The sequence below is a fragment of the Podarcis bocagei genome (genome assembly GCF_964188305.1).
Source record: "Podarcis bocagei genome assembly, chromosome: 7".
Lineage (NCBI taxonomy): Eukaryota > Metazoa > Chordata > Lepidosauria > Squamata > Lacertidae > Podarcis > Podarcis bocagei.
This window is the reverse complement of record NC_138132.1, coordinates 70,796,748-70,822,801: the sequence shown is the minus strand read 5'-3', so window position 1 is coordinate 70,822,801 and position 26,054 is coordinate 70,796,748. Positions and strand designations below refer to the sequence as shown.

At 46.7% G+C, this 26,054-nt stretch overlaps 2 protein-coding genes across 5 annotated transcripts in view; one reads left to right on the top strand and one right to left on the bottom strand.

The window, feature by feature from the left end:
• Nucleotides 1–12,195, bottom strand: part of MEGF6 (multiple EGF like domains 6) — a 218,193-nt gene extending 205,998 nt beyond the window's left edge. For 2 of the 4 annotated variants that reach the window (XM_081201366.1, XM_081201365.1), the window contains exon 1: nt 6,336–7,099. In XM_081201366.1, the coding sequence (XP_081057492.1) occupies nt 6,336–6,427 (92 nt within the window). In that variant the 5' untranslated portion in view covers nt 6,428–7,099. Of the gene's footprint in view, nt 1–6,335; nt 7,101–12,076 lie in introns of those variants that run through there. The other 2 variants (XM_081201364.1, XM_081201363.1) reach the window with 2 other exon arrangements.
• Nucleotides 12,196–20,477: 8,282 nt separating this feature from the next.
• On the top strand, nt 20,478–25,406 carry TPRG1L (tumor protein p63 regulated 1 like). Its single transcript, XM_081201691.1, has 5 exons — nt 20,478–20,806; nt 21,616–21,707; nt 22,505–22,681; nt 23,001–23,154; nt 23,958–25,406. Exons 1-5 carry the CDS (start codon nt 20,564–20,566, stop codon nt 24,150–24,152), a joined length of 861 nt encoding a protein of 286 aa, XP_081057817.1. The 5' UTR covers nt 20,478–20,563; the 3' UTR covers nt 24,153–25,406.
• The last annotated feature ends 648 nt before the right edge of the window (nt 25,407–26,054 follow it).

Here is a 26,054-nt window from a genome sequence, read left to right as displayed (position 1 = left end):
TGCAGAGATAAACGCTGTCCTGGGCTGGGCTGCAGATCTGCCAACTTTTGCTTTCAGAGCTTTTGGCAGGTGAAGTTGAAAGGCTTTGGGTCACAGCCAACGCTAGCCCTACTCAGAGCAGACCTGTCGACATTAATGGATCTAAAGTTGTCGTGTCCATTAATTTCAAAGGGCTCATTCCAAGTAGGTCCAGCATTGGATATAACCCTTTTAAGTATATCCAAAATAGAGCAGAGCTTTGCTTCCTTTAAAACAAAAAACAAAAACAAACCTAAGGACAAAAAGGTGTTCCTGAGAGTACAGAGAGTGCTTTTACAGTGGTACCTTGGGTTACATATGCTTCAGGTTACATACGCTTCAGGTTACAGACTCCGCTAACCCAGAAATAGTGCTTCAGGTTAAGAACTTTGCTTCAGGATGAGAACAGAAATCGTGCTCCGGTGGCGCGGCAGTAGCAGGAGGCCCCATTAGCTAAGTGGTGCTTCAGGTTAAGAACAGTTTCAGGTTAAGAACGGACCTCCAGAATGAATTAAGTACGTAACCAGAGGTACCACTGTACTCCCATTCTGAGCACATCAAACATTTGATTGAGCGCATCCATTTGGCAATTGGATCACTGAGGACCCAAACATGCAAACTGCCTTTGTACTGAGCCAGAGCATCCATGCAGTATTATCTTTGCTGACTGCCAGGGTCTGAGGCAGGTGTCTTCCCCAGAATTACCTGGAGATGCCGGGGATTGAACCGGGACCTCCTGCATGCAAAGCAGATGCTGTTACCATGAGCTACGGCTCCTTAATGGAACACACAGCATTCGCTTCAAGTTAGACCACTGGCCCATTGAGCCAATATTATCCATTCTGAGTAGCAGCAGCTCTCCAAGACCCCAAGAGAGAGAAGACCGTCTGCCATTATCTGCTCTCCCAGCTCCTTTAATTGAACCACACCACCCCTCCCTTTCTTGAGCCACACACACAGTTGACCAAAGAGTACAAATCCAAATTTCCATATATCAGGGATTCCAACTGCACAGTCTATGGATGTCTAACCAGAAGTCCCATTGAGTTCAATGGGCCAGGTAAGGGTGTTTAGGCAGAAAGGCAGGTATGTTTTGTTGCTGCTGTTGTTAGGCAACAGGGAAACCTTCCACAGCAAATCATCCTACAGCACCCAATTTATCTTCTCCCTACAGTGGACTAGAATACTCAGACCAGCCTTTGCCAGCCAGGTGTGCTCCAGATGTTTTAGACTACAACTCCCATCAACCCCAGCCAATCTGATAAACCTCCAGATGTAGTGCAAAACATCTGGAGGGCACCAGGTTGACAAAGGCCAGTGGAGATTTGTGGTGAGCCAATCCAAAGGGCAATAAATCCACTTGAATCCAAGCCTTCTGGGGTTTGACTGGGTTGTAATTCAGGCTACAACAACGGCTTTCTCAAAACGCATTTGCACTCAACCAGCCTAGGTTATCCCTGCCTCAAGCTGCTCAGCTTATAAACTTAACGAGTTTTCCAGAAATAGGGAAAATGTCATCATGGTAGAGTCTTTCAAAGCGCATCGATGACATGATCCTGTCCCCCCGCCCTCAACCCCAACGCCTAACACACATATCCCATCACAGGGCAAACAACATATGGAGAAGATGGTCTGGATTTACTATGTTGTTCAATCCTGGTTCGGTTTACAAAGGAAAACAACGGTTTCACTGAGTCGAGAATGCCGCTCTTGGCCAGAGCTCAAGCTTGTAAGGAAACTTTCCAAAGATTCACACAGTCGTATGCTGAATGCCAGAGCTATAAGCTTTAATTGCGAGGAGAGGAAGACAGGAGGCAAATACTGTGCTCGTAAAAAATGAGCAATCCTTTCAACTGAGCAGCGTGAACAACTTTCTCCTAGTTGAGCTCTTAAGATGGCAGCCTTAAAACACACACTTCCTCGGGGTGGGGGTGGGACAACTGAAGGCCTTTCCAGAATAATATAATAATATCTTTATTGTCATTGCCCCCTCTCGGGGACAACGAAATCCATTTTATTCTGCATTTGTGATGATTTGAGCTCACGATGGTATCAGGGCAGTTATACACAATCCCACTTCCAATACTGTTTCAGCCTGCAAGAGTTCTGGGGCAGATGTCCTGTAGCTTCCTGATGAAATCCTGCAACTTCTCATAGCACAAACATTCAGGGTTGTTTGGGGGATGGGCAGAGAGTGTTGCTCTTTTGTTACACTGTAGGTAAAAAAAGGTAAAGCCCCCCTGGACGGTTAAGTCCTGTCAAATTTGACTATGGGGTATCACGCTCATCTCCACTTTGAAGCCAAGGGAGCCGGCATTTGTCTGCAGACAGCTTTTCTGGGTCATGTGGCCAGCATGACTAAATGGCCAGAGTGCACAGAAACATAATTTACCTTCCTGCTGCAGGTGTACCTATTTATCTACTCGGGGTGGTATGCTTTTGAACTTCTAGGTTGACAGGAGCTGGGACTGAGCAACGGGAGCTCACCCCGTCACTTGGATTCGAACTGCCGACCTTGTGATCAGCAAGCCCAAGAGGCTCGGTGGTTTAGACCACAGCGCCACCCGCGTCCCATGCTGCAAGATTGCCCCGCTACACAGCAACAATGCAGTAACATCGGGGAAGCCTTCCAGAACAACCGAGTGAATTGATGTGCGGATGGTCCAACAGAAATCCACCACTATTGCTACATAGATGGCATGTTGCAGAAGACACACACAAAAATGAAAACCAATTCAAGGAGTCTGGTGGCATGTTTAAAGACTAATAACTTTACTACAGCGGAAGCTTTTGTGGACTACAGTTCACTTCTGTCAGAGTTCTACTGCAGCCCATAAAAGCTTCTAAATTTGTCTTTAAGAGGCCACAACATTAAGTGGTTGACTTTGCTACAAGAGACTAACATGACTGCCTCATGACTGTGGAACTTTCTCAGGTGGGGTGAGGGATGCTTTTTCAGCTTAAGGGCCACATTCCCTTCTGCACCATCTTCTGAGGGCCATGTGACAGTGGTGGGTAGAGCTAGGGGCAAAAGTGAACAGAGCAATCCATGTGAATTTTGCCTTTGTACAGTAGTTCACACACACAAACAGCCTCTGTCCTCTATCCAAGCAATCAGGAACTATTATCAGAGTTCAAGGGCATATTCCAGCCAGGCAAAAACACTCGGAGTCTGCAAAGCAGGGCAAGTGAGAGGCGTGCAGCCTGGGAAGATTTCCAGGGGCCAGACAGAAAGCCCTGGAGGGCCACATTTGGACCCCAGTCCCAAAGCCCTGCACCTCTGCTCTAGTGAACAGGTCCCATTGCACAGAGCGGCAATTACTTTCTGCACGCATGTGTTCTGAGTCTTTTAACAGCTGCACAGATACTCAACTGGTAGAGCTTTTCCCATGCGGGCCAGGGGAAAACGTAAGAAAAATGCTTCACCTACCGAACTGCTGCTTGGCACTAAAGTGTTCAGCGCACAGGGAGAAATGCTGGCTGCCTCCTACACTTAAAATTCCTTTGCTGGCTTGCAACGAGAGCAAGAAAAGATTATTAAAACTACCTGGGATGTCTTCTCTTTTTTGCAAATGGAGTAGATTAGCTCTCATTCTCCTGGTGTCTTCCAGATGCACCAGCTTGGCAAAGGCTGGGAGTAGACTGTCAAAATGCATTTATTATTTTATGGTGTTGCTTTCATATCCCAGCTCTTTCTCCAACAAGCTCAAAGTGGCACTCGAAGTTCTCCCCTCCCCAATTAATCTACAGCAACCCTGCGAGGTGGGTTAGGCCGTGAGTCAGTGACTGGCTCAAGGTCACCCAGTGAGCTTCATGGCCAAGTGGGGAGATTTGAACCCTGGACTCCCAGGTACTGGGCAGAAACTCTAACCACTAACTCCACACTGTCTCTGTATTCATCTAGCCCAATACTCTGTTTAATTGGTTGCAGCTCTGAGCACTATGCACTATCCAGGTTAGGCTGGCTAACCTGTGGTACTCCAGATGTTGTTCAGATCTCATCAGTCCTCCCCATTAACCAAGCTGGCTGGGACGAATGGGAATTGGGAAGTCCAACAACATCTGGAGGACCCCACATAGACTACCTCCGATTTACAGTGGTACCTCGGGTTACATACTATTCAGGTTACATACGCTTCAGGTTACAGACTCCGCTAACCCAGAAATATTACCTCGGGTTAAGAACTTTGCTTCAGGATGAGAACAGAAATTGTGCTCCAGCAGCGCGGCAGCAGCAGGAGGCCCCATTAGCTAAAATGGTGTTTCAGGTTAAGAACAGTTTCAGGTTAAGAACAGACCTCCGGAACGAATTAAGTACGTACTTGACCTGAGCTACCACTGTAAACTAATACCCTTCCTCGGGGGGGGGGGGTTATTTTTTAAAAAAATAAATACCTCAATTAACACATTTTAAGCCAGAGCAACTTAAACTAAACTTTGCAAAGGAACATGGCTGAGCGTAGAAAGTGATGAAATCTGTATTATCTGGAAAGCCGAGGTTCGATCAAATCCCAAGGCAATACAATTGTGGTTCTACAATATAAATTGAAATGTCTAAGTAAGAGCATTTTGTTGATTCTCTGAGTGGGGTGGGGGGTGGGGAGAGGCAGGTAAAGGTGAGTTTGAGCAGATGTACCACTGAACAGCACCCACTTCTGTTATTGGCAAGTATTGGGTGAACTGGTAACAGAACAACCCTATATAGGTTTACTTGGGAGGAAATGTTCCCCTAGTGCCCAAGGGAGCTTACTCCCGAGTAAGTTGGTTGGGAATCACAGCATTGCTCTCATCAAGTCTCAGTGTCACCACCTGTTAAATGGCAACAACAATAGTAACTGCTGTGCACAGATAAGCATTCCTCAAAAATATTGGGGAAAGTTCATAATGACCCTTGGTGATCATCCAAAAATTAAAACCATCTGCTCTTTCCATTGCCTGCAGCAACAAGGACTCTTGCTCCTTTAAAAAAAAAACAGTACACCAAGCAGAAATCAAACAGGTGAAGCATTTTCCTTTCTCCAGCCTAGAAAAAGCTACACCATCTGAATAATAACAATAATAATAATTTATTATTTATATCCCGCCCATCTGGCTGGGACTCTGGGCAGCTTCCAATAAAATACTAAAATACAATAGTCTGTTAAACATTCAAAAGCTCCCCTAAACAGGGCTGCCTTCAGATGTCTTCTAAAAGTCTGGTAGTTGTTCTTCTCTTTGACATCTGGTGGGAGGGTGTTCCAAGGGATCAGTGGCGTAGCATGGGGGGTGCAAGGGGTGCAAGCCGCACTGGGCGCAACATCTGGGGGGGCGCGCTCGCTGCCTCCGGAGTCGCCGAAGAGCCTCGGGCGCAGGCTGTAGCAGAGCCCCATGTCTCGCGGCGCCCGGCTGAAGGCGCCCGGCAGGCAGCGGCTCTCAGCGCTCGCCGCGGAGGACGCGCCAGGCAGCCCCTTCTCACAGCCCCGCCTCCGCCGCTGCTGCTGCAGCGGCTGGGCCGTTGCATTTTCCTCGCCTCTCTGCCCCCCTCCTCCTCCGGGCAAGCGGCGTCCTTTAGGCGGCAACGCCAGCGGCAACTCGCAGGTTAGGGGTTAGGGGGGGCGCAAATTACGTGCCTTGCCCTGGGTTAGGGGGCGCAAATTACTTGCGTTGCCCCGGGTGCTGACAACTCACGCTACGCCGCTGCAAGGGACCACTACCAAGAAGGCACTCTCCCTGTTTCCCTGTAACTTGGCTTCTCGCAGTGTGGGAACCGCCAGAAGGCCCTCGACGCTGGACCTCAGTGTCTGGGCAGAATGATGGGGGGGGGGGGAGACGCTCCTTCAGAATTATCTTTGCCCCACGAATGATAAAAGTACAGGAGTCCAACAGGAGAAAAGAAATACAGAACCTTGCCAGCTCTCATACTTAGCATTCACCATAGCACCTTAGAGTAATCATAGCAATCCACAACTATCATTAACTCAGAAATTCTTACACCAACTTTCCCAGGTAGGTCAGTATTATAACACCCCTCCAATACTGGAGATTTGGAGTGGGGGGTGGCATGGGCAGCTGCACCCCCTAGATCAAGTAAAACAATAGAAATACTTAACTGACCAATCACGTTGGTTCTGCCCCCCCTCCCAAAAAATCCTGGCTACGCCCATGGGTAGAGGGGGTGGACACGGAGGAACAGCTGCAGAGAGCAGAATCTGAATCCAGGACTTCCCACTTCACAGTCCAGTTTCTCAGCCACCATTATCCTTTTTCACACAGCACCCATATATCAAAGTTTTCCGCCCGGCTTTGGCCCCAATCCAAAGACAAGTTTGAATACCTACATGTTGGGCAGCAGCTTGTTCCCGTCGGCAGGGAAAAGCAGCTTGAGGACAAAGATGTAGCGGGCGAGGGCATGGATCGCCATCGCTGCCATCCTCGGCCCCACACCTCCCCCAGGATGGAGGTGCCTCCAGCAAGTTGCAGCGAAGTCACAGTTCTGGCAGGTCCCCGATTTTCGGAGGAAGGAAGTTCATTGCTACCATTTGACCCAGCCGGGTCTGTTTGTCGCTGTTCCTCCTGCTGCTGTTGTTCCTTTACAAAAGAGCACTTTTGGAACTCTCTGTCCCCCTTGCCGGGAGATAGATAGATCTGTCACCCGGGGACATTCCCTCTGGGGAGCAACCGAGCTCTCCTCTCCCTCCTCACACATCCACGGGAAAGCAGGGAGACTTAAAGGCAGGAGGCGCAAAAAACAGCTGCCCTCTCCGGTGTGCTGCAGATCAGCCTTAAAGGGCTTTGCTGCGGTGGTGGCATTCGGGAGAAGCCCATGGATGGCAGGATCCGTCCAGACAAAGGGAGATGCATTCGCGAGCTCGATTCACGCTTCTTAAGGTGTAGTGTTTTTGTAGCAAAATCCAGACACGGTGAAAGAGAGGGAGAAGGAAAAAAGCGCGCGCGCACCTTTGCTCCTTCCAAACAGGATACAATGCGCATTCCAGGGCGCCTTCACGCACAATGGGGAGAAACTCCCATTAATTCTCTCTGTGTCTCTCTCTTTCTTTCTTTGCAAAATGCGAGCTATCCCGTTGCAGGAGAAGCTGTTCTCTCCCCTCCCTCCCTCCCCTTTAAACAAGCCGCTGAATTTTGGAGACTCAAGTTAAGCAGAAAGCCATCCCACCCCACTTTTTCAGGTTCGGAGGAGGAGGAGGAGGGGAGCCAGCTGGAAAGAGGAAGAGGATTTGGCTAGGGCGATTAATATATGTGTTTTCTTTTTGCTCGAGTTGCAAGGATCTGCGTACCAAGGTGGGAGCTTGCATCGGTGCCGCTTTCTCCCCCCCTCTTAGCATACCCAAAGAAAAGCTGGATTTAGACAAAAACCTCCCCCTCTCCACCAACTTTGTAGCCTGATCTGATTGCACGTTTACTCTGAATGAAGCTGGCAAGAGCTTGTTCCTCAGTCAGAATTGCAGAGATGGAAGGGACCCCGTGGGTCAAATAGTCCAACTGCCTGCAATGCTGGAATCTCAACCACATGAATCTCAATATGCTGCCCACCATCCAATTTGAAACTACACCAGATCCTGCTCAGCTTTGCAAATGTGCTAGCAGTTTTATGGCTGGTGTAGTGGTTAGAGTGCCGGACTAGGACCTGGGAGACCAGGGTTTGAATCCTCACTGGGCTGTGAAGCTCCCTGGGTGGCTTTAGGCCAGTCACTCACTCTCAGCCTAACCTATCTGGCAGGATTGTTGTGCGGGAGAACCACATAAGCCATCTTGAGTTCCAGGGAGGGAAATGGTGGGTTATATATTCAGGCGCTAAGCAACAAATTCTAACCCTGCTTACCCAAAACCAACCTGCACTGGCTTCTGTAGGACTTACTTCTGAGTAGGGCATGGCTAGGATTGAACTGTTATAGACTGCAAACTTAACTTGGGATGAATTTGGGAGACTTGCTTTTGAGTAGACAGGCTCTGTAAGCAAATGGGCCAATTTAGGATTGTACCCCTGCCAGTGCAAGCTTATCAAAGCCTGCTCAAAGAGTGAGTCAATTTAGTTGTGGGTCTGCTCATAAATCCATTGAGTTCAGTGGGATCTAATTCCAGGTAAGTGTAACTAGGATTGCCTCCTTAACCGGGGAAAAGGTTCAAGGTGGAATTTGGATATGTACACCTGAGAGAGCCCATAATCCACACAAAGAGAACGTAAGAGGCTGCTTTGTCCGAAGTCAGACTATTGATCAATCTACAGGTAGCTTAGTACTGCCTACACTGACTGGCAGCAGCTCCCCAGGGTTTCAGACACTGGTGTCCCTCTGTCCTACCTCAAGATGCCAGGGACCTTCTGCATGCCAAGCAGATGCTCTTGTGTGGAGCCACATCCTTTCCCTAGTTGTAGAAGGAAGGTGTTGAGAGCAGGGAAAGGACATCTATGCCTGTGCTCATTTCTCCTCTTAAAGCTCATTTTACAAAGTTCACACAGCTGTGTTCATCAAGGGCCAGGCTGGAACCTGATGCCATTCATGCAATCAGCAATTTTGTGATTTTTTTTAAAATAAAAGTAAACAGCAGGTGTGTGCCCCACCCACCCCTTTCCTGACTGGGACCCTGGCAGGGGGAGGTAAGGGGGCTTTAATCCTTATTTCCATGCCACACACACATACACACACACTGCAGTCCTGATCTGGATCAGAGCCCAGATGGCTCTTTGCTTGGGAAGGAAAGGCTCCCTGGGCAAAAAAATAAAAAAAAAATACTGATAACTTTCAGGTGTGGCTGGTTCAGGCCTCCCAGATCAGCTGCAGCTGGATCTTCACTTTCCTCCTCTTCAGGGTTTTCTCAATTCATTTCATTGGCACCTTTGGCCACCACAAACTAAGTAACCTACTGCAGAGATGGAAGACCTGTTTTTTCCAGCAAAATCATTAATTCAGGAATTCCTGCTGCAGAGATGGAAGACCTGTTTTTTTTTCCAGCAGAAGGCCTCCTTCTTTCATTGACAGCCTACCAAGGTTCCAGCGGTGGGTGGGGCCAGAAACAAGAGTGGGCGGAGCCATGGTGTGCCTCTTAGCTGTGATTCCTGCACTGCAAGAGTCTTGCCTCTGTGCAACAGGGCGCAACCCTGCTAGGCATAAACCAGAGGTTTCGATGTGCGTACCGGCAGCTCTCCCTCCCTCCACCTGAGCTAGCAGGAGGCAATCGAGGGCACATTCCAACCATGCAAAGGCAATCAAGGAAGGTGCAGAGCAGGACCGGTGAAGGGTGTGGCCTGGGGAGAGGGGCGTGGCTTAGGGAGAGCAGCATTTGATCCCTGACCTGAGGTTCCCCCACCATTATCAAATGCGAACTACTCAGGGATGTGGGACCCTATGGCCTTTCAGATGTTGTCAGCCCCCATTGCCCCTGACCATGCTGGCTGAGGATGATGGGAGCTGGAGTCCCACAACATCTGGAGGGCAGCAGGTTCCCTGCCATGGGATTTTAAGAGCTGAACGGGATCCTGGATGCTGTCTAGACCAACCAGCTGGGAAGCAGTCCAGGATCTTGCAGCTTGAGCATCCTTGGCAGGTGACCACCCACTGTCTGCTTAAATACCTCCCGCGGCCACCAGCTCCTGGGGCAGACCGTTCTCCTGCCAGAACAGCTCTTACTGTCCAGAAGCCCATGGAGCAGGCATCCCCAACCTTCAGCTCTCAAGATGTTTTGGACTACAATTCCCATCATCCCTGACCACAGGTCCTGTTAGCTAGAGATCATGGGAATTGTAGGCCAAAACATCTGGAGGGCCACAGGTTGGGGGTGCCTGCCATGGAGCAACAGAGGTTGAGAGCGGCAGCAAAGTGCTGGAAGGCAGAGCTGAGTATGGCAATGCAGCCTGTCCTTCTGCCTTCAGCTGTGATGGAGGATCTTGTCCTGCTATCAGTGTTGAGTTAGCTGCAGCTGGAAGTCTGGTTGTCCCAGGGAACACAATGGTTTTTTTGGGGGGGGGGTCATTTTCTTCTGCATCTGAGGTGGCTGTGATGGACTTGCAAGATCCCTTTTATTTTCAAGTGGGACTTGCTCCCAAGTAGAGGTGGGCATATCTGTCAATTCTGTTTTTCCTCCTATTCTACATTTTCCAGTCTTAAGGTCAGTTCTCCACATTTCCACAACAGTTTGCATTTTTTTAAAAAGCAACCATTTTAGCTTGAATTTCTCTGAATATAAAAATGTTTTGCCTTGGGACGCGGGTGGCGCTGTGGTTTAAACCACAGAGCCTAGGACTTGCTGATCAGAAGGTCAGCGGTTCAAATCCCCATGACGGGGTGAGCTCCCGTTGCTCGGTCCCTGCTCCTGCCAACCTAGCAGTTTGAAAGCAAGTCAAAGTGCAGGTCCCTGCTCCTGCCAACCTAGCAGTTCGAAAGCAAGTCAAAGTGCAAGTAGATAAATAGGTACCGCTCTGGCAGGAAGGTAAACGGTGTTTCCGTGCGCTGCTCTGGTTCGCCAGAAGTGGCTTAGTCAGTGGCGTAGCGTGGGGGGTGCAGGGGGGCCGGCCGCACCGGGCGCAACATCTGGGGGTTAGGGTTAGGGGGCACAAATCCACGGGTTAGAGGGCGCAAATTACTTGCCTTGCCCCGGGTGCTGACAACCCACGCTACGCCACTGGGCTTAGTCATGCTGGCCACATGACCCGGAAGCTGTACACCGGCTCCCTCGGCCAATAAAGCGAGATGAGCACCGCAACCCCAGAGCCGGTCACGGCTGGACCTAATGGTCAGGGGTCCCTTTACCTTTACTAGTTTTGCCTTACATGCACATTATTGCAAAGCAATATCCCATGACCTAATGTATTTGTAGGTTATTTTCATTTTTATGTACACATTGCCTTAATATATGCCCCCCTTTTTACACATTACTCTGCTGTAGAACCTCCTTTCAAAATTCAGAGAAGCGTGAATTTTGATGAAGCGCTACGTTTCAGTTTGTGTATTGTTTGGGAAAGTACATAATAGGTAGGGTCACCTTTCAGTGTGAACTGAATTGAAGTTCTACACCACCTCTCCTCTGAAGTAAGCCCTGCCAAAGGACAAAGATGCAAAAGTGCTTCTAAAGTTGCATCTGTGGGCTTTCTTTTTTAAAATAATAATAATAATAATTTTGTAAATACAGAAAAGGAGAGAGAAAAATCAAACAGACCCACCTCCAACCTTCCTGGTCAACCTGGTTGGTTCAATACAAATTATCCCAAAGTGCTGTTCCACATTATGTCCATGTCTGCTAGGCGGGTGAAAGCTCTGTTCCTTTGCTACTGCATACAAAATAAAACTTCACCAGATGGTGTAAAACTTATGAGGAGCATGTTCATTGCTTGGGGCTCAAAGTTTATGAGTCAGTTGTTCCATCAGTGCCAAAGTCCCCATCTGAATAGTTCATTCTTTTGACAAGTTCTGCAAAGCTCAGGTGTAGCCTAGCTGCTTCGATAAGGCGTACAATTAAATATTGCCGCTGTAACAATGTTTCAGAATCAAAGAGAGAAAGGAAAGTGTGTCTAGGACTGGGCAGTGGAAGCTTTGGGTTAGTTATATGTTTCATTTCCAAAAATGTTTTCCACCAGAATAAGGTGACTTTGGGCAGGAATAACAAGAACCAGGGGCCCAGCACGCTCTCCAGCGTTTATTGTCCGCAGACTTCAAGTTACCAATGGTGATTGAGTTTAAAAGTGTTTTCCCTAACTCTGGCAGAAACTGACCTGGCATAAATCCAGCCCAGATTTCTCACCAGTCTTTATCAGTTATGGGTTCGCCAGTGTCATGCTCCTGCCTCTTTCTCAATCCATTGTCTAATGGAGTTTGAGTAAGGATTTAATAGGGTCTCCGCCTGCCCCCCCAAGTAATACAGTTTTATTATGGGAAAGGAGACCAGCATTCATCCCTGGGGGTTTGACCAGAGAAGATATACAATCATGCACAAATAGTTAAACACACACAGCACATGATGTTCAGACACACACCCCAAGAAACCCTCTAACGTCCTAATACAGAAAACAAAACAAAAATCTGCATTTTTTTAAAAAAAAACAGTGAATCTGAAATCCATGTACACTTACCAAGAACCGAACCCCATTGGCTGCCTATCATAATCTGGAAGATCTGGCACAATTTTGCCTGCTTCCAGAGTCAGATAATTGAAATATGTGGATATCTTCTTTTATGCATATCTTAAAGAAAAAAGGGAGGCCATCAAGAACATTTGAAAATGAGACATTTTCCCACAAGACATGAACCATTACTATCTATTGTGACATAGAAATTACCGTTATGTATTAGATTTGTTTTTATATTTAATTTTTTTAATAAAAAAAACATCAAATTACCAATCCGAAGTATTGTTTTTTTCATTGCAAACCACAATTAAGCTGCTGTGGTCTAAACCACAGAGCCTAGGGTTTGCCAATCAGAAGGTCGGCGGTTCAAATCCCTGCAACAGGGTGAGCTCCCGTTGCTCGGTCCCTACTCCTGCCAACCTAGCAGTTCAAAAGCACAAAGTGCAAGTAGATAAATAGGTACCACTCCAGTGGGAAGGTAAACGGTGTTTCCGTGCACTGCTCTGGTTTGCCAGAAGCAGCTTAGTCATGCTGGTCACATGACCCAGAAGCTGTATGCCAGCTCCCTCAGCCAATAAAGCAATATGAGTGCCCCAACCCCAGAGTCATCTGTGACTGGACCTAACAGTCAGGGGTCCCTTTACCCTTTACCTTTAAATCCTTTGGAGGAAGAACAGGGTAGAAATATAATAGATATTGTCGCTGACATCTGCCATATTAGGAGTAAACCCTTTGAAATTAATTAATTAGTGCTTATGTGAAAAGATCTATACTGGCCACATTTGACTCCCGAATAATAATAATAACAACAACAACAATAATAATTTATTATTTATACCCCGCCCATCTGGCTGGGTTTCCCCAGCCACTTTACAAAGTATTAAAATACAATGGTCTGTTAAACATTAAATGCTTCCCTAAAAAGGGCTGCCTTCAGATGTCTTCTTCTGAATGCGAAATTCCCCTAAATGCGAGGCTCCCTGACATACAACAAATTTAAACGCAGGAGTGCCCATTTCCTCTAAACAGCCTGGCTTTTGCTAACACTCCCCCCCCCCCCCCGTAAACATGCTTTGTAAAGCCAAACCGTTCTACAGAACTATTTGGTTGTCGTTTTAAATCTGACTCAGAAAGCAGAAAACACTCCCTCCACCTGCAACAGACATTAAGGTTTTGGCTAAGGAGAAAAAATCGCAGGCAAAGCCACAAGCACTTCATCTTTATTGACTTTGGAATCGTGTTGCAAGTAAAGAGTGCCTAGTTCAGGAAGTGGAATACACAGGGATTTTCGTTTCTCGGTCCAAGCCCACAGGGGAACGAAAACATGCTGTTAAGTGAGCAAACCTGAAGGGGTCGGGGGCTGATCTATTTCTGAACAGCAATGAATGCCTTAAATGAATTGGACGGATCGTTAAATCAGTCATTTTCAGGCTGTTGCTGCTAGGGAAAATCGAGTGAATCTCCTCCTTCCATCTTATCAGTCAAGGCAGAAGAGGCCGGTGGCCGATTAAAGCCAAGGCCGACTCATGAGAATCAAGGAATTAAGCTTTTTCCACATTGCAATGGTCAGTCGTTCCATTCAAGGTCGCCTCCAGGCTGTCAGCATTTTGTTGGAGGGATTCGTTTAGTCGCATACAGGAAATTTAGGTTTCTGCAATCGAAGTGGATTAAAATGGTCTGGCACAACAAACCCACTTTTTTTAAGGCTTTGTATAGTTCAAAAGCACATCAAAGTGCAAATAGATAAATAGGTACCACTCCGGCGGGAAGGTAAACGGCGTTTCTGTGTGCTGCTCTGGTTCGCCAGAAGCAGCTTAGTCATGCTGGCCACAAGACCCGGAAGCTGTACGCCGGCTCCCTCGGCCGATAAAGCGAGATGAGCACCGCAACCCCAGAGTCGGCCACGACTGGACCCTGGTCAGGGGTCCCTTTACCTTTATAGTTAGGAAAGTGATGGTGAGTACACTACAAAGTGTGGAATGAGCAGGTTATTAATGGGAATATGTATAACGACATATCGGTCACTCAATAAAGAAGAGGCGTCTAATCTCTGCATTAGCTTTGTGCCACAAACAGGCCACCTGGAGAAGAACCACACCTTCTGATGGCTCAGGGAAATCATGGGGAACCTGTATGCGCTCACAGGATCAGTAGCATCCTCTTGGGGACTGATTGCCAAGCCGTTCTAGCTGACAGAGATCCAGGCCAGCTGTGAGGAGCACCGAAGCCGAAATCATCGGAAACAGAACACGGCATCAGGAAAGTCCGTTTACAATGCTTTGAAAATAAGCCCCTGCAATGGCTGGATTTGTGCATCCATGTCGATGATGTTCATTCCAGATGCTTCCAGCTATGGTCCCTCGCGGGGCTGGAAGAAATGCAGTTGCGTCTTTGTGATAGGGCTTAAATGAATTACAAATATTTTTGCAGTGGAAGAAGAACCAATGCAGATGCAAAATAAAGTTAACAACAGGGAGAGAGAAATAACTTGCAAACCCATTCTGGGATAAAGGCATTTCCTGTTAAAACTGTTTAGCGATTGGCTCCCTCTTGTGTGCCTGGAATAGAGGAGCAACTAGGAAAAGATGTTTCACGTAAGACAAATTCCCTACGGGGGAAGTCGATATCCCACAAAGGAATGGGTATGACTCACGTCTGCTTAGTGGTGGGTATAGGGCATGGGTGTTCAGCGGGAGGAAGAGATTCTCAGAAGAGATTCTCAAGGAGCCCCTTTGGGGTGTATTCAGAAGGATACAATGCAAGGAACAGGGGGTTTTAAGAACCTTTGTTGTGGAAAAATGGGAAATTAGTACTGGGAAATGACATGTCGAAGGGAGAAGGGGCCCGAATTTGGAGGAATGTGGCCCAGTATATGATTGGTGTAAATCTGGAAGAGAACCTTTACAAAATAAATATTGGTATTTGAGGCTTCTATACAGTTGAAAGGTATGTATAACATATAATGCGACTGTGTTTTGTTGCGAATCCCCACTCCCTCACAGCGAGTCCCTAATCTAACCTCACGAACTGTTGTCCGCCACTTATTTCAAAGAGCTGCATACACAAACCTTCCACTGATTTAAAAAGAAATCCATTTGCTTTCTCCTGCACATAAAATGGAAGGTGCCTGCTTGGGATTACGGTGGCCAGAGATGAAGGAGGTCAAAGGCCATTGAAATTTTTAAAGAGTTTGATAGCAAATGAACTTTTTGCTTTCATCGATGATCACTGAACATTCAAGGAGGTAGAGCACAGTTGAAGAGGGGGCACTTTTTGCTGCAGGTCCCCCTTGTGTTTCTCTGCCTACCAAACATGCCATCACATATATTGCTATGGTCACCTCCAGACAGCCTGTTTATATTCATCCTTGTGGAGTGGTGGACTTGCACAAAGTTTGCAGAAGTTGATTAAGCAACATCAACCCTTTATCAAACATTCATTCCGATTTGTCTGCAGGGAAGCTTTGCGACCTTGCACCAATCTACTGTTATTCCAAACTTCCCAGAGCAGTTGCCTATCACACAAAGTTTGGGGGGGGGGGGGGCAAGTTTCTTACACAAGAGTGACAAGCCAGTTTTATGTTGTGAACAGCCCTGAGATCTATAGATGAAGGGCAGCAAACAAATACAGTGGTACCTCGGGTTACGAACTTAATTCATTCCAGAGGTCTGTTTTTAACCTGAAACGTTTCTTAACCTGAGGCGTGCTTTCGCTAATGTGGCCTTCTGCTGCCGCTGCGCCGCTGGCGCACAATTTCTCTTCTTATCCTGGGGCAAAGTTCTTAACCTGGAGCAATCACTTCCTGGTTAGCGGAGTTTGTAACCCGAAGCATCTATAACCCGAAGCATTTGTAACCCGAGGTACCACTGTAAATAATAACTGTGCCGCCTGAATTTGCTGGTGACTGAATCCCACCACAAAATTGCAACAGTCTAGGCAACGTCCTATGAGAGGCACAGGATCCGACCTTCTTTGGCATCTGCTCTCCAGAGTTGGGGAAGTCACACCTGCTTTGTTTGCTCTCACTCAAGTTGTTTATTGACAGGTGTGAGCCAGCGGTCAATCACACGAAGCAAGTGGATTTAACTCTTCATTAGGAAATACAGGATCTGAACAGGATTGCCAGGCCTAATGAGCACCACAGCGCATCTCTGGTAGGTCTTGCCCCCATGAAGCAGAGCCAGGAGGGGCATGGCTTGGCAGAGTAGCACGATAGGGAGCTATGGAGGGCTGCCTTTGCCCACCCATTCCTGACCTGACACTCTCCAGACCTGGTTTAGGGTGAATAAATGGTTATGTTGAAATAAATCGGTTACCCTTTTTCAGTTACTGCGAGGCTTAAATCGGTATGCCTCTGGAATTTGCCTCTCGCACAGCTGCATACTTATTGCATTTCAGCGCACATTTAAAACTCTCCTGCAATTGTTTTTCCCAAACTTGGGAGGTCCAACACAACATGCAGTGATCTCCACCCCACCCCCCTATTACAATGCAATTGGCAGGCCAGCCCTCCACATTTACTCAGGAGTAATTCTCGCTGAGTTCAAAGGGACTTACTTCCTAATCAGTAACCTCAAGGGTCACTGCTTTGTTTTAAAGCTATGTCAACTTCCTCCTGTTTCTGTCTGTTGCAATACAGACCAGGCAGCATTGCCCTTTTGGAACAGGTAGCTGGGCAGACATTTGGAAGAATTTCATTCAGTTAAGACATAGCTATCCTGTTTCTCCATCCCCCAGAGGATGCCTAAAGCATATTTTTTATAACTAAATAAAAAAACCCATGATGAAAGCACAAATAAAACAGAAGGAATGTTATCAATAGGCTTAAAACCCAGTGACTGTTTGCTGTTCATGCTCTCCTTAGATAGAGCTCTCAGGGGCTGAATTTTTCGAAATCATGTCACTAGGTGGCAGCACTTACCTGTAATCACATCTGGGCAGGTGAAACAGGACATATTAAACTGCAGAGTTGTCACCTGAAGAACTCCCAAATAAGGAACACATTGTGAGACCCTAAGAAAACGACATATTGTCTGTGTCACAACATTACGAGTCGTCAAAGTCAGACCCCACCTGGAGGCCTGTGTCCAGTTCTGGGCACCACCGTTTAATTCTTCTTCTTCTTCTTCTTCTTCTTCTTCTTCTTCTTCTTCTTCTTCTGTGATCACCCATAGCCGAGTAAGATTGTCTTCCATGAAAAGGGTCTTAACAGTGAGTCTGTAAGTGACTGTGGAGGGTAATTCTGGATCCACACGTCCTTCCACAGTGGGGACATAGGTTTCTGGGTGGGAGTTGATCACAGTAAGGGTTTGGCAAGCATGCCTTCCTCTTAGCACGTTTCTTCCTTGCGTCCTGAGTTCAAGTGTCTTCAAAGCCCATGACACCTTTGGTAAAGGCTGTTCTCCAACTGGAGTGCTCGCAGGCCAGTGTTTCCCAGTTATCAGTGCTTATACTACATTTTTTTTAGATTTGCCTTGAGAGCATCTTTAAACCTCTTTTGTATTTCACTTTCCATTCTTGAGGTGGGAATAGAATAGTTGCTTTGGAAGACGATAATCAGGCATCTGAACAACATGACCAGTCCAACAAAGCTGATGTTGAAGAAACATTGCTTCAACACTGGTGATCTTTGCTTCTTCCTGTACACTGAAATTAGTTTGCCTGTCTTCCCAAGCGTAAAAATTTTTGGAGACACTGTTGATGGAATCTTTCGAGGAGTTGGGAGATGGCATTTATAAGTGGCCCATGTTTCACAAGTGTACAGTAAAGTTGGTAGTACAGTAGCTTTGTAAATAAGCATTTTGGTTTCCCTGTGAATGTCTCATTCCTCAAACACTCTGCATTTCAATCAGCAGAAAGCTGCACTCGCAGAGCTCTCAGGGAAGGCTGGATTTCATCATTGATGTTGGTCCTTGTGGGAAGATAACTGCCCAGGTAGGAAAAGTGATCAATACTTTCCAATGTTACACCATTAAGTTGGATTTGTGGCACTGAAGAGGGGTTGTTTTGTGCTTGTTGGTGCAGCATTTTGTTTTTTGAGTGATGGGTCAAGTTTTCGATAAGCTTCTGTAAAGATATTTAGGATGTTTAAGTTTAAGGATATGGACAAGCTGGAACGTGTCCATAGGAGGGCAACCAAGATGATCAAGGGTCTGGAACAGTTGGAAAAGGTGGGTATGTTTAGCCTGAAAAAAATAGGAGATTGAGAGGATATATGATAGCCATCTTAAATATCTCAAGGGCTGTCACATGGAAGGCGGAGCAAGCTTGTTTTCTGCTGCTTCTGATGGCACGATCCAAACTAATGCATAAAAATTTCAAGAAAGGAGATTCCAACTAAACCGTGGGAATAGACATAGCTTTCTGAGGGTAAGAGCTACTCAACAGTGAAATGGACTCCCTCGGAAGGTGGTGAAAAGGTAAAGGGACCCCTGACTGTTAAGTCCAGTCATGGCAGACTCTGGGGTTGCGGCGCTCATCTCGCTTTACTGGCCAAGGGAGCCGGCGTTTGTCCATAGACCGCTTCTGAGTCATGTAGCCAGCATGACTAAGCCGCTTCTGGAGAACCAGAGCAGCGCACAAAAACATTGTTTACCTTCCCACGGAAGCAGTACCTATTTATCTACTTGCACCTTGATGTGCTTTTGAACTGCTAGGTTGGCAGGAGCAGGGACCGAGCAACGGGAGCTCACTCCATTGCGGGGATTCGAACCACCGACCTTAGACTCCTTCATTGCAGGTTTTTAAGCAGAGGTTGGATGCCTATCTGTCAGTGATTTAGCCAAAACCATACCTATGGGACTAGCCAGGTTATTTGCCCCAGCTGAAGCCCCCAGAGAGGTGCCATTGAGGCTCTCAGACTCTGTGTGTGTGTCTACAGAAATGCATGTGGTGTTTGGTGCCAAACTAGGTCTTTCACCCGGGTGGAACATCCCTTCTTTAGCTAAATGATTTGTGCATTGCAGGGGGTTGGACTAGGTGTGCCTTATTTATTTATTTATTTATTTATTTGAAGTGTTAAAGCCTACTCTTTATTGAATGTTTTCAATCCCAGAAAAGGGAACAACATAATAAAAATAAAGAGAGAAAAGTGATATCCATGTATTTCAATTGTTTTTAAAAGTACTTGATCGATCTATCTATCTACTGGATGACATTGTGGAAGAACATTACCTCAGGAAAGTGAGGGAAATTCTCAGGGATGATTCACACCCTGGCCAGCACTTTCTTGATCTCCTGCCCTCGGGCAGAATATATAGAAGCATGATTAGTCACACAAACAGAGTAAAGAACAGCTTCTGTCCATGGGCTGTTAGGCTGCTGAATGAAAAGCTAACAACAGGGCAACTGACTTTTGGGTTTGGTGGGTGTGCATCAGTAAAGGAGGGGAGTTAAGATAAGGTTTCCAGATTTTTTCCCCAATGAATCTGGGGACACTTTTTTCTTCAATGGATTTTGTATGGGGACTGATTTGTAAATCCAGGGACTGTCCCTGGGAAACGGGGACGTCTGGTAACCTTAAACTAAGACTAAGAGAGCTGAGTGGCGTGCTCGTGTAATCTCACTGTATACAAGTTGTACAAGTGACAATAAAGTATTTCAATCTACGTGGTGTACAATGTAAAAATAACAGTGAACGTTCTCACTAAAACAAAAACACGAAACGCAAACAATACAACAGTAGGAGAGGATGTTAAAAACCAATAAAAACAGGACAAATCAAAACCTGGGCATTGGTTTTAGTGAAGCATAGATGTAGGTGGTGAAATCAGAAGGGAGCTGAATGCCTGCAGCACTTAACAGTGGCTGTTGCAAGGGCAGTTCACAGCAAGCATAGGCTGCAACATCCTCTGTTCCTCCTTTCCAGGTACTATGCTGTGAGCAATGCTTAAACATTGCCTTGCTTACTGCCATCACAGGGGTTCACCCCTAAGTCCCAGGTCTGGTCCCTGACATCTCAAGGTCTGGGATGCTCCTAGAGCTGGAAGGGTCATCTCGTCCAACCCCCTGCAATACAGGAATCTCAACGAAGGCATTCGTGACAGGTGGCCACCCTGGCTTGGCAACCCCAATCGCGAACAACCAAAACAGCCCTCCTGGATCAGGGCAAAGGTTGCCCATCTAAGTCCAGCAACCTGTTTCTCACAGTGACCAACCAGCTGCCCCTTACGGGAAGCCAGCAAGCAGGTGCTGAGCGCAGCAGCAACTCGCCTAGCGCTGAGCATCCCCAGCAGCTGATACACGTGGAACGTATGCGTGAAGCCGCCCCGGAAGTTGCGCCTTCGTCCTCCACGGCTGATGAGTCTACAGTCCCCCCTCCGTGTGAGTCTACGGGCTGCCGAGTCCCCGCCCTTCAAGACGGCCGTTGGGCGGCGCGCGGGGGGCGAGAGGAGAGAGGCTGCCGTTGCCGCCGCCGCCGCGCAGGCGCAGAAGGCGCTGCTGTGAGGCGGCCGCCAGAGAGGCCTGGCGCGCTAGGCGCCGGTGTGGGCGATGCTGCAGATGCGGGACTCGGTGGAAGGCGTCGGGCCGGGCTCCTGCGAGGGCTCCGGGGGGGCGGCGCTGCTGGTGCCCGCGGCCGAGGCCGACGTGCCCTTCACGCCGACAGGGGAGCTGCCGCCCAGCTCGCCCTCCGCCTCGCTGTTGGCGCAGACGCCGCCCAGGCAGACCCTGCGGCCCCTCAGCGTCCGAAACCCCACCCGGGGGGGCCGCCTCAAGGAGTACTTCGTCTTCCGGGTGAGGAGGGGGGGGAGGGAGCGGCGGAGGCCACGCCCACCTCTCTCGCGCCCGGGAGCTTCTCTGCGGGTAGACTGCCCCTGTAGCTGGAGGCTCTCTTTGGAGGGAGAGGAGAGAGAAACGGGCACGCGATTCTGGGCGCGGTTAGGGGGATATTCTAGTGGGAAACCGTGGCTTGGAGGCTCCGGAGCAGAAATGGAAGAGGGTCGCCGAATCGTACGAGTTGGAAGGGACTCTCAGGGTCATCCAGTCCAACCCCCTTGCAATGCAGGAATACGCAGCTGTCCCACAAGGGGATCGAACCTGCGCCCTTGATATCGTCAGCAGCTGAGCTATTCAAGGACACCTAATTTTGGATGGCGGCCTGGGGATATTCGGTGGGGTGGGGTTGTTAGACTGTAGTTATGGAGAGAAGATGACAGACAGAAATTTACTTTGGAAAGGAAAATATATTTGGGTAGGCCGCCCCCGTGGCTAGAGGCTCTTGTTTGGGAGGGCAGAAGAGAGGAGACCAAAGGACACATAATTTTGGGCGGTGAGGAATATTTAGCAGCGAGTAGATTGCAACTGTGGTGAGAAGACAGACAAGAGAAGGAAATCAATTTTTAAGAGAAAGAACGTCATTCAAGGGGTAGACTGCCCCTGTGGTTGGAAGCTCTGGGAAGCAGACAGGAGAAAGGGGCATGTAATTTTTTTGGTGGGGGGGGAATATCCTGGGGTAGACTGCAATTGTGTATGGGGGCTTCTGTGAGAAGATGTCAGTATTACTCTAACTGGGGAAAATTTATTTCCATTTTGTTTTAATTTAGCCAGGAACAATAGAGCAGGCAGTGAACGAGATACGAGTGGTGGTGATGCCCACTGAAGATGGGGAAGTGCAGAGTGTATGGCTGCTGACTGAGTAAGTAGCAGATCTGATATGCAGTTTTAGTGCAGTTTCTCTCCTTTCATTCTTTCCAACAAAACAGCTGAAACTTAGGAGTGGTGGTTCAATTAACATCAGAAAAGGCAGCCAAACTGCATGCAGAAGATCTTGTGATCTGGCAGGGGAAGTCTTTACAAAGTTCTTGACTGCAACCTCTTTAAAAGAAGCACTTGACCATGCCACCCACAGTCCTCCCAAAAGCAGGGTGAGATGTAAACAGAAAGACCAGGCGCAGGAACCAGACTGACTTGTTTTGATCCAGGCAGTAAGGCAGGGGTGGGAAACCACAAGCCCAGAGGCCAAAGGTGACTCTGCAGGCTTCTCCATTTGACCCTCAGGACTCTCACAAGCCCCACTCCTTGCATGTTCTTGCCTGGCTAGAATTTTTATTGACCTAAGATCTGGACAGGGGTAGAGTACACAGACCTGTTGACTTTTGCAGAGCTGGAATGTATGGTTCAAAGATAAGGATCATATCCATTGCTCTGCCCACTTTTGCCTCTGCCCTAGAAGGTGCAAGGGTGGCCCACAAGCAATGATTTAGAAGAGGTACTGGTGAATTATCACTCCATACTTCTTGATTACAGGATTAGCTAACCATGCCACAAACCTTTTAGCGTATATCTAACTGCAGTAAAAATAGACTTTCGATTTAAACTGGGATCGGCATGCGTACGAATAATTTATTTCTTAAAAGCCCTCCTCACTTTATCATGTGTTTAGTTTAGGGAGATAAACCATGCTAACTCATCTTTATTTTTCCCCCTTTCCAGAATTGATCACTGGAACAATGAGAAGGAGCGCTTGGTTCTCATTACTGATTGGTCCCTTTTGATCTGTAAATATGACTTCATCAGCCTGCAGTGCCAGCAAGTGACCAGAATATCACTTAATGCCGTTGATACAATTTCTATTGGAGAATTTGAGTTTCCTCCTAAATCACTGAACAAGTGGGTTCTGATTCTGTTTCCTGTTCTTTGTTTTGTCTATCTTGTAAAGATAGAAGGCTTGCAGTTGTTAGCTCCTGTCTTCTAGTAGATATGGACTATAGAAGCTTTTTGCTTAAGCTTCTTGCTTCCGGATCTCCATTTAAGCTCCTCATGCATCTTTAATTACTACAAAAACTATCAGGTTTCACAGTGTAACATATTTTTATATAGGTTGTGTGTCATTGCTTTCCCATAAAGCAGTTTAAATGGTTGCAGGGTTCACAGAAACTGCATGGCTGAAGGGGAGCTTGAGTGAGCACACAATCTTTCCCTTTTTCAGACGAGAAGGCTTTGGAATCAGAGTCCAGTGGGATAAACAAAGCCGTGCCTCCTTCATAAATAGATGGAACCCATGGTCCACCAATGTGCCATATGCCACCTTCACAGAACATCCGATGGCTGATGCTGATGAAAAGATTGCATCTCTTTGTCAAGTAAGGTGTTGCCATATGTGCGTTCTTTGGGTGACTTTAGTCGAGGTCAAGTTCTTTAGGTAGAAATCATAACAGAACTTTAGTAAGGTACCACTGTACATAAGACAGACCAGCATCCTACACTTTGTCCTTTCTGAGGATTTGATGGAAGTGTAAAGGCTTGATTTGGAGGAGAAGGAGCTGGGATTGATTTTAGCTGCCTTAATATTCTCCATTGCTACTGACCCCTTCTCCACTGGCCTTTTAAAAAAATAATGTGTGTCTTCTCTTTGGTTTTCTTAGCACAAAATCCACACATCTAAGCATACAGGCAAAGGACAGTTGTTTGGTTTACTTCCAAAAAAGGTTGACAAGAGTTTGCAGTAGACAACTTGATGCCAACTGAAAGGTCTTGAGACTTTCAAATATATAAATTTGTAGGTACATCTAAGGTTCTGGACCCATCCTGTGAGGGTCATTCTTTTATACTGCAGATACTCTTGCTATGCCAACAAACTGCTCTTGAGAGTCCTCATGGTTTCAAAAGTAACTTGCCATATATGGACGGAGGGATGCTGTTTGAGAAACAAGCCCTATTCCAAAGTCCCATTGGCTGTGCTAATTGTATGGCTTCTTCCATCCTTCTGTTATGGAGTTAGAATGAAACCTGTTATTTCATGGCACACTTCTGGTGAGGGGTTTAAAAAAGCGCTTGAGCCATTTGCAGTTAGTTGTTCACGGATACAGAAGTTCTGCAGTGTTGGTTTACTGACTATCGTAACTTCTGTCTAATTAACAGGTATGGTTTGTGTTTGTTTTTTAAGTTGGAGAACTTCAAAACTCAACTTATCCAAGCTGTGAAGAAGGCCCACAAGGAGTGCCCTCTGCCTGGGAGGGCAAATGGAGTTCTGCTGCTGGAGCGCCCTCTTCTCATTGAGACCTATGTGGGATTAATGTCTTTCATCAATAATGAGGCCAAGTTGGGCTATTCAATGACAAGAGGCAAAATTGGATTTTAAAAGTCTGCTTCCAAAAAAAGGGTGGAGAGATCACTGCCTATCAACTCCCTGGAAGAAGAAAGAGAGAGAGAGAGAAGAACATATAGAGGAGTTTCCAGCTCATCTAACAAGTCTTGCTTGTCATAAAATTCATTTGGTGAGTCAAATAAATATTCCAGTGAAAAGTTCTTTCCCTCCGTCAGTGTGTCTCAAGTAAGCCACCTGTATATTTTGAAGCATGGTTTCATTTTTAACTCTTATCAGTAAACATATTACTTTTGCAAGTGTCATATTTACGTATGCTTGAGGTTCTGTTTTGCAGGGATAAAAGTTCTCTCTCTCTCCATTTAAAGAGAGCACCTGTCAATTTGACAGGTTGTGAACTGTTTTGCTAATGTGATTATTTTGTCAGAACCCAAGTTATTTTCTGTTAATCTTTGGAGACTGCACATTTGAGTGGAAATGTGGTTGAGTGATGGTAGTTGCCTTTAATAACCTTCTATAGTCAGATGCAAATGCATCTAGCTACAGCTTCTCGTTGCAGTCAGATATCCAAAGAAGTCTCACTGTGAACACACAAGCAGCAGTGTCCGATTTTTATATTAACTTTTGCCAAGATGGGATCAAGTTTTTTTTTATCTTACAAGAAAAGGGAATTTTTGATTAGCTTTCTACTTTGTTTTAATCTAAACTAGATGAATAGCACCAAAGTACCTCTCTAATAAGAGGGCTAGGAGAAAAGACTATGGACATTTCCTTAAAACTAGACAAACCTGTATCTCTTAAAAGTCAAGTATATAGAGACTTTCTGCTCTATTGCATGAATAATGTTCTGTGGCTGGGATCCAAAGGGCCATGTGAGGTTTGTGCATAAGGATTTATCGGAAACTCCTCATATCCTTCCTCCAAAAAGGTACCCCAAAAGGTCACAGATCTTTCCAGGTGGCATTCGATGAGATAAGATGCTGCCAGAAGGGAGGAAATAGCAACCATGCCAAACCTCCCAGTGCCTGCACATGAGCTTTGGCTCCCGGCCTGTGTCACCTTTGCTGGTTGAATCTTTCTATGCTTACTGAAAGTTTGTCACTAATATGCAAGAAATCCTGCTTTGGTACTGGTAATCCAATGTTTTATAGTGCTTATTTCTCTGAACCATTTTTCTCTCTCTCTGAAAATTTGTGTCAAAATATATGGTGCTGGAATGGAACCAAATGCATGACTTTTTTGTCTTAAGCAAGGTATATTTAAGCTTAATAAACTTGAAGTAAATGTGAATCTTAACTGTTATTTATTCCTTGTGGCAGGTTCAACAGTACTGGGTCAAAGGTCAGGCATGGAGGAGCAAACAATTGTTTAATGGAAGGGAAACAAGTAAAACACACACACACACACACACACACACACACTTTTTACATTGGGTGCTGCCAGTGGCCTTGTTACACTATTTTGTATACCAAAGAAAAGCATTTTTAACCTAAAGCCCTTATCGTAATTTATTAGACCAGCTAACATAATTACAAAATGGTGTGCAGGGTTGTGCTGACAGACCTCTTTGTCCAACTATATTATAAAAATAGGGGGGAGGGGCAGAATTGGCTGGTACTGTTCCCATCTGTGTCTGCATCTGGTAACAGCCTTAAGGTAGAGAGTGGGAGGGGGTAGCAGGCATTCAAATGAGGTTTTGTTAAGAGTAGTTCGTGTAGTACCAAGGCATACTGGGAAGAACAAACTGTCTGGAGATTTTAGGCTGTACGCGAAGTATTTTTTTAAAAAAATCAAAACTAATTGGGTAGCTTTACTTAACAAACAGGTAGGTGTTGGCAGCTGCTAATATACAGACTGCCTAGCTGTTCTTCATTTCTGTTTTCCACTTACCAAGGAACTGCACTGGAGGCATGGGGTGGAATCAAATGAGCATTGTGC